Source organism: Hyaena hyaena, unplaced genomic scaffold (genome assembly GCF_003009895.1).
Source record: "Hyaena hyaena isolate Hyena2069 unplaced genomic scaffold, ASM300989v1 scaffold_335, whole genome shotgun sequence".
NCBI classification, from domain to species: Eukaryota; Metazoa; Chordata; class Mammalia; order Carnivora; family Hyaenidae; genus Hyaena; species Hyaena hyaena.
The window spans coordinates 237912-251415 of NW_024080968.1; the positions used below are offsets into that span (position 1 = coordinate 237912).

Sequence of the window (13504 nt, forward strand, 5' to 3'; positions counted from 1 at the left end):
GGCGGACTTCTCTTCCATTAGAGGAAACTACAGCTTAAAGATGTCGAACAGCTCCTTCAAGGCCACACATCTGGGGCGGAGGAACATAGTCCTGAACCTAGCCAGACTCATGAGCACTCTAAGTCATACTATTGCCTCGGGTTTTGTTGACACTCCCCCGCCCGCACCCAGCTGCACGGGGCCAGGCGTCCCGCACACCGGAGGGTGCGTGCAGCCCAGCGCGTGCACCTGCAGCCTAAGGCTCCACTTGGGAAACGCAAGGCGAACGGCAGGTGGCAACCTTGAGTTCCTCTCCAGCTACTGGTGAGGTCGGTTTACTAGGGAGGCCGGACGGAGGTGGAGCTAATGAGTCGTCTGCCCGCCCCCGCCCTAGAATCCTGCAGGGAGCTGCGAACGGGGACCTAGCAACGCGTCTCCTGCTGGGCTTTTACGGCTTGTCTGAGGTCTCGGTGAGGCTTTGCACCGCCAACTAGTAGCCATAGATAGGTCGGTGTTGGGAGAGCCCTTCTGACGCATTTTAGTTTATGATTTCCAAACTTTGCCGAAGCCACCTGTATTATGGCTCCCACGGCTGTTTTCAGTTTCTTCTACTCAGGAATACTTGTAACTTGTGAAGCCTCATCCTGGGAGAAGGTTCGATTAGCATGCAGCCTCGACATAGAAAATGGCTGGAAAACATTCTTGACAGATGCCCAGAGAGGGTAGGAGACTGGATATCAATGGCACAGCCTTGCCGGAACTAGGACCCAGGCCCCTGCTACGCCCAGAGCTACGTCATCACAACCCCGCCCCCGGGCTGGCGTCTTAGCTGGGCGCCCCGCGCCCCCTGGTGCGCACACTCCGTCCGGCCTCGCCGGTGCACCTCCCACCTAGGTCCTCCAGCCCCGGCGGGTGTGCTCGCGGGGGGAACAGAGGCAGGGAGCGTGCTTGGGAGTTCGTTCCTTTCTCAGCCCACACCCCAGAGCCCGCAAAGCTGCCCTGCCCTCCGGAGACCCACATGGAATAGCAGGGAAGGACGGGAGGAAAGGGAGGGGGCCGAAAGCAAGCAAGCACGGTCTGAGAAGTCAGCCGGTCCTGCCACACTCAAGATGGCGGCATGGCAGTGGCAAGGTCCCTCAGAGGCGGTACCGGCGCATGCGCAGCGCGGAGTCCCGGCCCGGGACACAAGATGGCGGCAGCGGCGCTGGGGAGGGCGAGGCGGAGGCGGCAAAACGGGAGGTCGAGCAGAACGTGTAGTCGCGTCCCCTCGAGTCCGCTCCGGGCAGGTAAGAGCCCCAGGAAGCCATGGTCCCGCCGCGAGCCGCTCCGGGTTCCGGGGATCTGAAGCCGGGATGCGGTGGCCCCCTCCGGCGCTTTCCGCTCGAGGCCACCGCTTGCCCTGTCTTTGCCGCCGCCGCCATCTTAGGCCCGCGGGTGGGCGGCCGGGCCGGTGGCTTGGGTGAGGGAGGTGGGCCCGGAGAGCGCGGGCGGAGCGGCCTCTAGGGCCCCTCCGCCGCTGCCGCCGCCACCGCCTTTGTGTCGGGCTCCGACTCTGAGTCGCCTCAGCCCGGGGGCGGGAGCGCGCGGTGGGGCGGGGGGCGGAGCCCGGGAGATGGGCCGGCGCGCGCGCGCCAAACAGCCCGCCCCCGCTGGGTTTGGGGGGAGGGGAGGGGAAGGAAAGGTGTGCGCGCGCTGGGGGGCGGGGGGAGTTCCCGTCACTTGTGGCCCCGCGCCTGCGCATTTTGCGCGTTCTTTGACTCCGCCCTATCGATTCGGAGGGTTCTGATTGGTACATTACTGAGATGGTCCCGCCCCATCTTCCAATCCCGTAACCGGCTTTTTCTACTTCTGGTGGGTTCCTCCGGTTGCGCAGATACAGTGGTTTATTAAGCTGATCGGCTCCGACTGTGATATGCTCCGCGGCCGGGAAACTTCAGGACAAATAAACACGTTATGTTAATAATAGAGTTATTTCTTACTTAAAGTGTGCAATATACTAGACTCTACGTGTAGAGACCATAGAGGTCGAATGATTTCCGTTTGTAAGTCGGAACGTGACAGAAGGATCTGGACCCCGGGTCTGCCCACTTCCAGAGCAGGTTCTTCGGCCACCAACCCGCTGCTTCCAAATCACCCGGAAAATTAAGAAAAGAGTTTTAATCGTAAAAAATTGGTAAAGGTTTGAAGCGGTGTAAAAATTGTCATCCTGTTTCCCTGTCCCACCTCTGGAGTGCGATTAAAAAAAAATACAAGTTCTTGTGTATCTCCCCTCCCCATATCTGACTCCTACGATGTGAGGCGAGGGACGGGAATCTGAGTTTCTTTCACACGCCCTCTGACGGCTGTGTTACACGGTGGGTTTTGGAAACACTGAAGGGTCCCTGTCGGGCCTCACCGGCTGTGCTGCGTGTGCTTCCCCTGCCGTGGTTCAGCTACCTGGTGCCTCAATGTCACACAATATTTATTGGGGAAAATATTTTTCAATAAAGATGAACATGCTGAGTTAGTAATGCATTTGCATGTATTGTTTTAAAAGACTGTTTAAAAGAAACGTGTTTTTTGCTCACTGGGTGGCTTGGGAGTGTGGCCCCCGATCTGTGATAGGTACAGTTGACCCTTAAACAACACAGGAATTAGGGGCACTGATCCCCAGCGCAGTAGAAGATCCCGGTATAACTTTGGACTCCCCAAAACTTAACGAATAGCCTGCAGTTAACCGCAAGCCTTACTGACAACGTAAGCAGTCGCTGAACACATGTTTTGTTTGTTATATCAATTATGTAGTGAATTCTTTAAGTTAGAGGAAAGAAAACGTTAAGAAAATCATAAGGATGAAAAAATGCATTTATAGTATTTATAGTATTCAACACGTGTTGAAAAAAAAAATCCATGTGTCAGTGGACCCTTGTGGTTTGAACCCATGTTGTTCAAAGGACAGCTGTATGTTTACTTTTCTCTTGTCTTAGAGATATTTTGGTTGCTAGGAGCAGCTACACAATTTGTGGGGTCCAGTGTGCAAAATGAAAACGCGGGCCCCCTCTGTTAAGAATTTATTAAAAATGTCAAAGACAGTGGAGCATTAAACCAGGCTTAGGGCCATCCTCATCACAGGGCCCATGTGACTTCAGGCGGCAAGTCCACGAAACGTTTTGGTTTGGAAAGCTTGGGAAGTACCATTTCATCCTTTGAATCTCCAGATCTCCCACAGGGTCTCCTGCCCGGTCTTGGGGGCTCTTACTTGGTGTGTCACTGCTCCTCTTATTTTGTCCCTGCTGTGCAGCATTTCACAGGTCTGTGACTCTCTCTTCTATTTCCTCTGCAGTTGCTGATGCGAGGAATTCCCTGGGCCCCCGTCCACTCCACTGCTGACCAGCCCACTCACCTGTGCTGAGCCTTCCTGCAGGCCTCCCCCCCTGCCTCTGTGGTACCCTGTGACGTGGGGGGCCATCTGGTTGGAGAAGAAAACCCTCTCATGCTAGCATTGCAGACCCCAGAGGGTGAGAAAAAGAGGGACCTTGTTCAGCCTTGAGACCTGTGGGCTCAGCCCCAAGGCTTCGGGACTCCCTCCTCCCCAGAGAATCAAGCTCCCCCCCACCTTGGTTAGTGGTTCCGAACCTTTCTGTTATCATGGCCCCTTTGGTTGTCTGTATGTCCTCTTACTCCGTGTGTTTTTTATCTGCCAAACTGTACCGACAAAGTAACCATTCACTTTTCCCTTTCCAAATTAACAAAGACATCTATGACTGAGTGTACAATAAAATTAATGTCCCAGTGATTCTTATGATGTTGTCAACAGCCAATCAGAGCTTCCGATCAGCATGAGATAATCCGTGTGACCACAAGGAGTTGATAAAATAATCAGCAAGCAAAGATAACTGATGTTTAAATATGGCTTTGTCCTCTTTTTGTGGGCAAATGTTTCTCTGGGTCCTGAGGCATATTGAAAACAACTTTGGGATCACCGGTCCAGTCTCAGTTGGGCCCCTAGATGTCTTAACAGCCAGACTGGGAATCACTTGGGCCATTGAGGCTTGTGCTGGGTGTGCTGTGGGTGGGGGTAGTGGAGAATACAGATCTGAAGGAGCTGACCTGCTTCCTGGTATTTAAAGTAAGTTTTCACCTGGGAATTAGGAAGGACTGAATTAGATGTTTCTTCTCAGTCCGACTGGTTTCTTTAGCAACAGATCATTTCCTGCCCTGAGGTGTAGAATGAAGCAGCCAGTTAGAGGCCATGGCCCCCTCCAGGCTACACTTTGTTCCAGTTAGATTTTATTGGATAGGAACAGGGAAGAGGAGGATTTACTGTTCTTTTTTGTGGGAATAGCTTCTCAAGGGCAGACCCTGTTCAGTCTTCTGTGCTACCCTGTGCTTTGTGAATATTTGCAAAATATTCGAATAGAGTTCCTCTTGGGTCCAGGCACCATGCTGAGCGCTGGAGAAAACTGGACCCAGTTCCTAGCCCTGGGATTTCTGACGGTCTAATGGGGAGACAAACCCAGTTGATAGGCCAGACTGAGTGCTACAGTGGAGGTGTTCATGGCCCTGTGGAGGGGCTCTGACCACCCAGCTTTGGGGAGGGAGGGTCCGGGAAGGCTTCCTGGTACGTGTGAACATAGTGACAAGCCGGGCAGAGAACGGGGGGAGAGTATTTCAGGCAGAAGGAGCAATAGGAGTGCACCCATTTTACAGTTGCGAGAACTGCAACTTCGATCCCTGGGCTCCTGTGGTACCACAGTGGTCCTCCAGGGCAGGACTGGATTGATTTTTTAAAATCTACAAGTGGTCAGCGGGGGGGCCCTCAGTGGATTGTAATTGGTGGGTGGGGGCTAGGGGTGGAGCTGACCTCCACGCCCACCCTGCTGGCCTAACACCCTTCGGTCCTCTGTGTGGCAGGTCGGTGTGGGTGCGGAGATGGCCAATGAGAATCACGGCAGCCCCCGGGAGGAAGCGTCCCTGCTGAGTCACTCCCCAGGCACCTCCAATCAGAGCCAGCCCTGTTCTCCAAAGCCCATCCGCCTGGTGCAGGACCTCCCAGGTACTGGCGAGGGGCAAGGTAGGGTGGTGGGGTAGGAAAGATGCCCCAGGGGCAGCCCTGACCCTGGCTGGCTTCCACGCTTGTTTGCAGAGGAGCTGGTGCATGCGGGCTGGGAGAAGTGCTGGAGCAGGAGGGAGAACCGTCCCTACTACTTCAACCGATTTACCAACCAGTCCCTGTGGGAGATGCCTGTGCTGGGCCAACATGACGTGATTGTGAGTGCCAGCCTAGGGCGGGGTCTCAGAGCAGCTTCTGGCATTTGGGCCTTCTCCAAACGTATCTTGAGCAGCTCTTAAGATCCTAGTCCTGTGTTGGGACCTGGGGATACAGTGACACACGAGATAGACACATGCCCTGTCATCAAGGAACCTGTACTCAGGGGAGAGTGACGCGTAAAGAGATGATTGTATTAGCACGTGATACTGAACTTGAACTACCTGTTGGGCACTGTACCTGTAATGCAGCTGTGACCCAAGACAGACCTGGTCCAGCCCTTGTACTCTCATGGGGCCCACAGTCTACTGAGGGGCCAGTAGGGTTACATTTGGCTTGTGTATGAAGAACAGTGTTAGAGTACAGCAGGGACCATCGTCTGGCCTGGGGGAGGGGAATGATTGGGAGAGGGAAAGCTGCTCTTTGAATGAGGATTTAAAAAATTTATCTTAAAATTTATTTCTGAGAGAGAGAGAGCGTGAGCACGGGAGGGTCAGAGAGAGAGGGAGACACAGAATCCGAAGCGGGGTCCAGGCTCTGGGTTAGCTGTCGGCACAGAGCCCGACGTGGGACTCAAACCCATAACCGTGAGATCATGACCTGAGCCAAAGTTGGGTGCTTAACCAACTGAGCCACCTAGGCGCCCCTCTTTGAATGAAGATTTAAAGTGACCAAGTTAGTGAAGTGAAAAGTTGTTAGAGGGGAGAAGCATGTTTTCAGGGTGGAAGTGCCCATGTGATAGGAGAAGTAGCAGCATGGGGCGTCCGCCAGGAACATGGGCTTTTGGGTCCTTGTCAGTTGGGGCGAACTTTTTTTCTGGGCATAACCACACCAATTGGCACTCCCGTTTTGTAGATGGAGACACTGAGGCTCAGAGATGGGAAATGATTGGCCTGAGTCGTCAGGCCTGTAAGAGGCAGAGCTGGATTCAGACCTTAGGATTTCAGGGCCACCCTGCCTAGTATCATTCTTCTTGGTGTCGCCTAAGGAATTCCACCCACAGGGCCTTGCTTTTTCAAAAACGAGCGTCTTGAATTTTTCCTTTATTCCTGACTCTCTGGTAATTTAGAAATTAATGTGTACAGAGTGTTCGTCTCATGCCAGATGCCACATTAAGCTGGTTATGTTCATGGACTAATTTAATCATCTTCCCAGTAGGAGGCTGGGCCTATTTAGCTGGAGGGCCATTTGGAAGGTGAGGGAATTAGGGAGGGACAGAACTCCCCCAAGGTCACATGGCTGCAAGTAGCCTGTGGCACTGGAGCCCAGTGTTCTTTCTGCATCCCAACCTTCGAGCAGCAGGAGCAGGGGGCAGGAGGGCATCGGGATTCCGGATTACTGAGACTCCTCTAAGCCACCGGCCCCAGTTGCAACTCTGCTGTTCTCTCTCCTCCAGTCGGACCCTTTGGGGCTGAATGCGACCCCACTGCCCCAAGACTCCAGCTTGGTAGAAACCCCCCCAGCTGAGAACAAGCCCCGAAAGCGGCAGCTCTCCGAAGAGCAGCCAAGCGGCAATGGCGTGAAGAAGCCCAAGGTGAGTGCTTGTGGGCTGTGAGGACCTGGCTGGCGGGGGGCCAAGCCAGGCAGGCTGCCAGCGGGTTCCCTGCCAGGGCCGGGCAGTGGCAGGTCTGTCAGGAGCGGCGCCGGAGGCACAGCTCACCGGGTGCGGTACTGGAGCCACAGGCCGACTCTCCTGACCCTGATGCCTTTCTCTTTTTTGCTCCAGATCGAAATCCCTGTGACGCCCACGGGCCCATCGGTGCCTAGCTCCCCCAGTGTTCCAGGAACCCCAACACTGAAGATGTGGGGGGCATCCCCTGAAGATAAACAGCAGGTGGCTCTCCTCCGACCCACTGAGTGAGTCCCCGCTGACTGGCTTGGGGGCACCCAATGGTGTGGCCTGCGTGCCTGGGAGCGTTGGGGTGTGGTGGCAGGCAGGGCACTCCTCCCTCCCTTTCCTCCACTGTCCTTGTTGTTCGTTTCTGTGCCCCAAGGGTGTACTGGGATCTGGACATCCAGACCAACGCGGTCATCAAGCACCGGGGGCCTTCGGAGGTGCTGCCCCCGCACCCCGAGGTGGAGCTGCTGCGCTCCCAGCTCATCCTCAAGCTTCGGCAGCACTACCGGGAGCTGTGCCAGCAGCGAGAGGGTAACTGCCTCTGGGCCTCCGAGCTCTGTTTCCACCCGCCCTGAGCAAGACCCAGCCTTGGGGAATGGTGCGGGGAGCCTAGTGGCTGAGAGCACAGGCAGTGGGTGGGGACAGGCCTGCGTGGAGCCCCAGCTCCACCAGGTGCCTTCAGAAAGGGTGGCTGGTATCAGTAACCACAGAAGGAATCATTAACACTTCCAGAAGGCTTGCTGTTCGCCAGGTATCATTTGAAGCCTTTTTACGTATCTGTGAGGTACGTAATTTGTGAGGCCTCAAAACAAGTGTCTGTCCTCATGGCATCCCTACTCCTAGGAGTGAGAGGAACGTAAAGTTCTCAGGGAACTGCGGCTTTTATTAACTAGTAAATAAGCCGCTTAACTTTGCCGGAACGTGGGGTTTCTCTTTTCCTCTTTTACCCTGAGGAACATCTAACGATGGGGTTTATAAAGTAGCAATCCTGAGAGTATACTTGGGGAGAGGCTGCCTGCAACATGAGCTCCTGACTTACCGGGCTGTCATCTACTGTTGCACTTCCAGCGCCCCCACACTGCTTCCTGTCTAAAGCCAGACCTTCACCAGTTCTTCTGTCCTGCAGGCATCGAGCCCCCTCGAGAATCCTTCAACCGCTGGATGCTGGAGCGCAAGGTCGTGGACAAAGGCTCTGACCCCCTGTTGCCAAGCAACTGTGAGCCGGTCGTGTCGCCCTCCATGTTTCGCGAAATCATGAATGACATTCCCATCAGGTATGGCTGTACAGCTGGGGCCAACTAAGGGTGTTTTTGTGGAGTCAGTCCTGCAGAGAAGGGTCCGGACTCTGCTTGTTCTCTATCCTAGGTTATCCAGAATCAAGTTCCGGGAGGAAGCCAAGCGCCTGCTCTTCAAATATGCAGAGGCCGCCCGGCGGCTCATCGAATCCAGGTTTGCGCTCTCCTCCCCCAGCAAGCCGGGTATGTGGTCAGCACGGGGAGGCCCTGGGCCATGGGGTCCATCTCCCGGAGCTCGGTCATTGCTCTTGGTGCCAGGAGGAGGGAGGGATGGCTCCCAGAGCCAGGACAAGGGCCCAAATGTCAGTGTAGGTGGGGTGGGAGGAGTAAGGAGTGCGGACGGACGCCTGACAGCTCCCTTACATGCCTCCCGGTGGCAGGAGTGCGTCCCCCGACAGTAGGAAGGTGGTCAAATGGAACGTGGAGGACACCTTCAGCTGGCTGCGGAAGGACCACTCTGCCTCCAAGGAGGACTACATGGTGAGTGGCCCCGGCCCCGGGTAAGGAGGCCAGTGGAAAGGCTCTGGGGTGGCTTCCTCCAAGAAGCCCACTCTGCCTGCCCAGGCCGGGCAGGGCCCCACAGCAGCCTGTTCTTTAGCAATTCAGTAAACCTTTGATACTCATTGGTCCCTCAGCTCCTGCATGTAGAGAGGTTTGTCCAGGCTCCTGGCTCTCTCGTAAAGACTCTCTCCATTAAGGTTCTTTAATAGAATTCTGTGCTCAGCCACACACCATAAGTAGCTTTTTCAACTTAACGCTCAACATCTCCCTTGAGTAGACTTTTGGACACAGATCGACAGACTACCTTTTTTGGGGTGTGTGCACTCATCACAGTTCAGAGCCGGCCATCAGATTCATTTCCCCACTTTACCGTGTCCACAACAATTCTGTTTTCTGGCCCAGACCCGTCACTTCTCTAACTGTCCGCCAGCACTAGCAATGGGCTTTCTTTTCAGGACCATTTTTCACAAGAGACAAGGTTTCGCACTTCACGATAGTAACTGTACTTGACACGTAGAATGACAAAGGTAGGTGTGCTCACTAGCCAGAGTGACTCATTTTCACTCCTCACTTTCACACGTGTGATTCAGCAAAATTCCAAATGCCTAGTTAAATCCTTGCAGGTTGCTAAAAGCTCAAATTTCAAATCGGTAATGACCAAGGACCCCGTTTTGTAATGGTGTCTCTCCCTGATAGCTGGCAAATGCTTTATAAGCGGGGGACTGTGCCCCGTTTGTGTGTCTCCCCAGCATTTATCATGGGATCTGGCACAGTGTAACCCCTTAATGGGAATGATCACATTTAATACTCAAACTGCCTTGTCAGGTGAGTACTTTGTGTTCCCTTAACAGTAGAGGAACTAAGATTCAGAGATGCCAGGGGACTTGTCCAAGTGACACAGCTAGTAAGTAACAGCCAGTTTCAAAGCGAAGACTGTTAGAATCCACCAGCCCTCCCTCAACAGGCCCCTAGAGCCCTGATCGGGAATGTCTCCTCCAGGACCGCCTGGAGCATCTGCGGAGGCAGTGTGGCCCCCACGTCTCGGCCGCAGCCAAGGACTCAGTGGAGGGCATCTGCAGTAAGATCTACCACATCTCCCTGGAGTATGTCAAACGGATCCGAGAGAAGCACCTGGCCATCCTTAAGGAAAACAACATCCCAGGTAAGGGGCCAGTGCAGGGAGCCAGCTGGGGTGCTGCCAACTCTCTCTCCCGGGCCCTGAGTGAAGGGACAGGCAAGGCTGCGCCTCCAGGCCATGGCTGGTTTGGGGAAGCCCGTCCCTCCCGGCGGTGCCGGAGGCAGGCCCTGCTGTCCTTCGGTGCAGGGCCCCCAGCACTCCTCCGGGAACTGGAGAAGGGTTGGGAGAGGAGGAGCTGGAGGTGGTGGACATGACAGGCCAGGGGGAAGCACTGAGGCGGATGACTCGCGCTCACAGCCACTTTCTGCAAGCCCCAGTTCCCCCACCCTGCGGGCTAATACCCAGCCGTAGGATCATTCGAGAACTCGGTGGTAACTCAGAGCGCTTGGCCCAAAAAGATGCCTAAGTAAGGTATTGTAACTACAAATGCGCCGTAGTTCTACTTCCGCGTGGCCACCTGGGGGCTTGTGTCAGTACGAGCGCAGTGACAGAGGCCACCAGTTACTGCCCCTGCCAAGAACTTTGTTATTAAACCATCTGAGCTGTGCTCTGCTCCTCCTTGGGATGAGACTTACCTCCCTTGGTTACTGGGGTACGTTGTGTGAAGCACCCAGCGCACGGTGGGCAGAGGCCATCCAGGGTGAGGATTAGCAGAGCCGAGGCAGGGGGGCCCCTCATTGCTCTCCCTGCCCACAGAGGAGGTGGAGGCCCCAGAAGTGGAGCCCCGCCTGGTGTACTGTTACCCGGTCCGGCTGGCCGTGTCTGCGCCCCCCATGCCCAGCGTGGAGATGCATATGGAGAATAACGTGGTCTGCATCCGGTATAAGGGAGAGATGGTCAAGGTCAGCCGCAACTACTTCAGCAAGCTGGTAAGAGCTGGGGTGAAAGGGAGGCAGGTCCCTACAGGTGCAAGAAGTGAGGGCTGCTTCCTTGACTCCGTGTCCTCAGCAAGAGCCCAGTTACAAGGGAGCGAGGGGCTGCTGTTTAAGGGCCGTGCTCTCTGTCCCGCAGTGGCTGCTTTACCGCTACAGCTGCATTGACGACTCTGCCTTTGAGAGGTTCCTGCCCCGAGTCTGGTGTCTTCTTCGGCGGTACCAGGTATGGGCCTGAGGCAGCTGGGCGTGGGCTCTTCTAAAGGCAGGGGGAAGGCCGAGCCCAGGAGGCTGACTGTGGCCTCTTGCAGATGATGTTCGGCGTGGGCCTCTACGAGGGGACAGGCCTGCAGGGATCGCTGCCCGTGCACGTCTTTGAGGCCCTCCACCGCCTCTTCAGCGTCAGCTTTGAGTGCTTTGCCTCGCCCCTCAACTGCTACTTCCGCCAGTACTGCTCTGCCTTCCCAGACACAGATGGCTACTTCGGCTCCCGCGGGTGAGAAGGCTGCTGGGGCCCTTGCGCCTAGGGCCCGGGAAGGGGTCCTCTAGAGCATGGGTCACACCTGGGCCAGCTACTTGGAATTGGGCAGTGTTGTATATAGTCCCTGCCTTCACCCCTTGCTAGCTGTGTGACCTTGGACTTGTTGCTGAACTTCTGGGAGCCTGGGATAGCCCCTAACTCAGCCTGTGGGTTTCTCTGTGCAGGAGTCCAGGCTGGGGGAGGAGCGTGTGCTTCCAGGCACCGAGGGGCACAGGAAGCAGTCATTCAGAGCTCAGGGACCTTACAGACTAACGCAGGGTGTTGGGGGGGGATGAGCATGGGTGAAAGGGGGACACAGCCTCTGGCAGGAAGACCAGCCTGGGCCAACAGAAGGAGAAGCGGAACAGCTGGGGGACTCCTCACTGTGGCTTGTGCTGTGGTGGCAGCAGGGCCTGAACTTGATCTGAGCTCCAGCCATTCCACTAAGCAGCTCGCTGCACTTGGCCACCAAGCCTGAGCCTCTCCATCCTCGGCACTCCCGTGGAGTCAGCCCCCCATTGTCCCAGGTTGAATTAAGGGTGACTGTTGGCCTGTGGCCTGACCAGGGTGGTCTCTTTAACGCGGTGGGGGCGGCACCTTTTTTTTGAGGACCGAGGTTCTGGTAGGACTTAGAGTGCTCACCTCCATCCCCAGGCCCTGCCTGGACTTTTCCCCGCTGAGTGGTTCCTTTGAGGCCAACCCTCCGTTCTGCGAGGAACTCATGGATGCCATGGTCTCTCACTTTGAGGTGGGTGTGCTGCTGGGGGCAGGGAGGGATGGCAAGCGGGATTGCCAGCCACCCGGCGGGCAGCCTCTGATGTCCCCATCCCATGCCCCCTCCCACAGAAACTGCTCGAGAGCTCCCCGGAGCCCCTGTCCTTCATCGTGTTTATACCCGAGTGGCGAGAACCCCCCACGCCGGCGCTCACCCGCATGGAGCAGAGCCGCTTCAAACGCCACCAGCTGGTCCTGCCTGCCTTTGAGCACGAGTACCGCAGTGGCTCCCAGCACGTCTGCAAGAAGTGGGTGCCTGGGGAGGGCAGGGTAGGAGGGCCAGGCCGATCGGGCTGGGCCAGGCCCCACCCTGAGCTGCTCCTTTGCCCACAGGGAGGAAATGCACTACAAGGCCGTCCACAACACCGCCGTGCTGTTCCTACAGAATGACCCTGGCTTTGCCAAGTGGGGGCCAACACCCGAGCGGCTGCAGGAGCTGAGCACCGCCTACCGGCAGTCAGGCCGCAGCCATGGCTCCGGCTCCTCGTCGTCTTCCTCCGAGAACAAGGACCGGGACTCTGGCCGTGAGCAGGGCCCCAGCCGCGAGCCTCACCCCACTTAACACATCTTGCGGGGAGGAGGAGCCCCAGGGTGCTGGTATGGACTGCTGGGACTCGGGCCTCTTGGGGCCAAGCGGACCCCAGGACCCTCCCCCTGAGGTGGCAGCAGGGCTCAGGCTGCCAGTGACATAGGAAGATGATGGCGCTGCCAGGGCTCCCCCTCCCTGCCCAGTCTCCCGACTCCTCACCTCAGACTTGCTCCAGCTCCCCTGTAAATAGGCCCCATCCCTTCCCCTCCTCCCCATCCCTACCATCTTATTGCCACCTTGTTTCATTTGTAAAAGGAAATACAGAACCCCCCCCTAAGAATGTGTGAGGGTCTTGAGGGCCGAGAAGGCGGAGAGCCTGGAGCTAGTCCTGGGAGCACCCCTCTACACTTAGGCTCACCTTCTGGACCCCTGGGCCTCCACGCCCCAGCCCCGGGCTCCAGTGTCTTAACTTCTCACCCTGATGACCCCACAGTAGGGTCCCTGGTGGCCTCTGCCCTGTGTCCGGCGGGTCTGAAGAGTCCAGAGCCTGGCATCATCCATCTGTAAGCCCCAGACTCCCACAGCCAGGCCTGCCCTCGTACCTCTAGGGAGCGCAGGACGGGGGGCTGTGCCCGGGTAGTGAGCTAGATTCCTGCTTCACCTGGAGTCACCCCAGTGAGTGGGCAGCCAGGTATGTTTCACAGACGAGGGTCAGTAGGAAGAGCAGCTCTGAGCCACCATGGGCTTCAGGGAATGGCTTCGGAGCAGGCAGGCACCTGGCTGAGCTCCCCTGCAGACCTCTAGGTGTGAAGTAGATGCTCCCCTGGTGCTCCCCTGGGGGCCAGGGGAGGAAGAGGGCCTGATGGTGCTGGGGGTGGGGTAGGGTGGAGGCTCTTACCAGCTCAGCCATCTGTCCCAGTGTCAGGCCTCTGCCCCAAGGGCCTGCCCTGCTGTTGGGCCCCTGCACTTACAGAGGCCAAGCAGGCTGCACTGTGGGGCTAGGCAGCTCTTGAGAGCTGTAACGGGCTCC

The 13504-nt window shown here is 56.6% G+C and overlaps 1 protein-coding gene across 2 annotated transcripts; it reads left to right on the plus strand.

Annotated features, from left to right (window-relative positions):
- Positions 1 to 596: 596 nt before the first annotated feature.
- Positions 597 to 12808, plus strand: PCIF1 (phosphorylated CTD interacting factor 1). Of its 2 annotated transcripts, none has more exons than XM_039249382.1 (17): positions 597 to 1265; positions 3302 to 3578; positions 4873 to 5014; positions 5105 to 5229; positions 6624 to 6761; positions 6954 to 7084; positions 7222 to 7376; positions 7972 to 8119; positions 8211 to 8294; positions 8521 to 8620; positions 9641 to 9803; positions 10476 to 10648; positions 10791 to 10877; positions 10963 to 11147; positions 11826 to 11919; positions 12018 to 12193; positions 12279 to 12808. In XM_039249382.1, the coding sequence occupies exons 3-17, from the start codon at positions 4891 to 4893 to the stop codon at positions 12505 to 12507; spliced, it is 2112 nt and encodes a 703-aa protein (XP_039105313.1). In that variant the 5' UTR covers positions 597 to 1265; positions 3302 to 3578; positions 4873 to 4890; the 3' UTR covers positions 12508 to 12808. The 2 variants fall into 2 exon arrangements, with proteins under 2 accessions (XP_039105313.1, XP_039105314.1); XM_039249383.1 differs by having other exon boundaries at positions 3302 to 3476.
- The last annotated feature ends 696 nt before the right edge of the window (positions 12809 to 13504 follow it).

Excerpts from the sequence above, each read along its gene's own strand:
- PCIF1 (XM_039249382.1), top strand. The coding sequence starts at position 4,891 with ATGGCCAATGAGAATCACGGCAGCCCCCGGGAGGAAGCGTCCCTGCTG. Across the intron at positions 5,015-5,104 it reads CCTGGTGCAGGACCTCCCAG|AGGAGCTGGTGCATGCGGGC; the intron begins GTACTGGCGAGG and ends GCTTGTTTGCAG. Across the intron at positions 5,230-6,623 it reads TGGGCCAACATGACGTGATT|TCGGACCCTTTGGGGCTGAA; the intron begins GTGAGTGCCAGC and ends TCTCTCCTCCAG.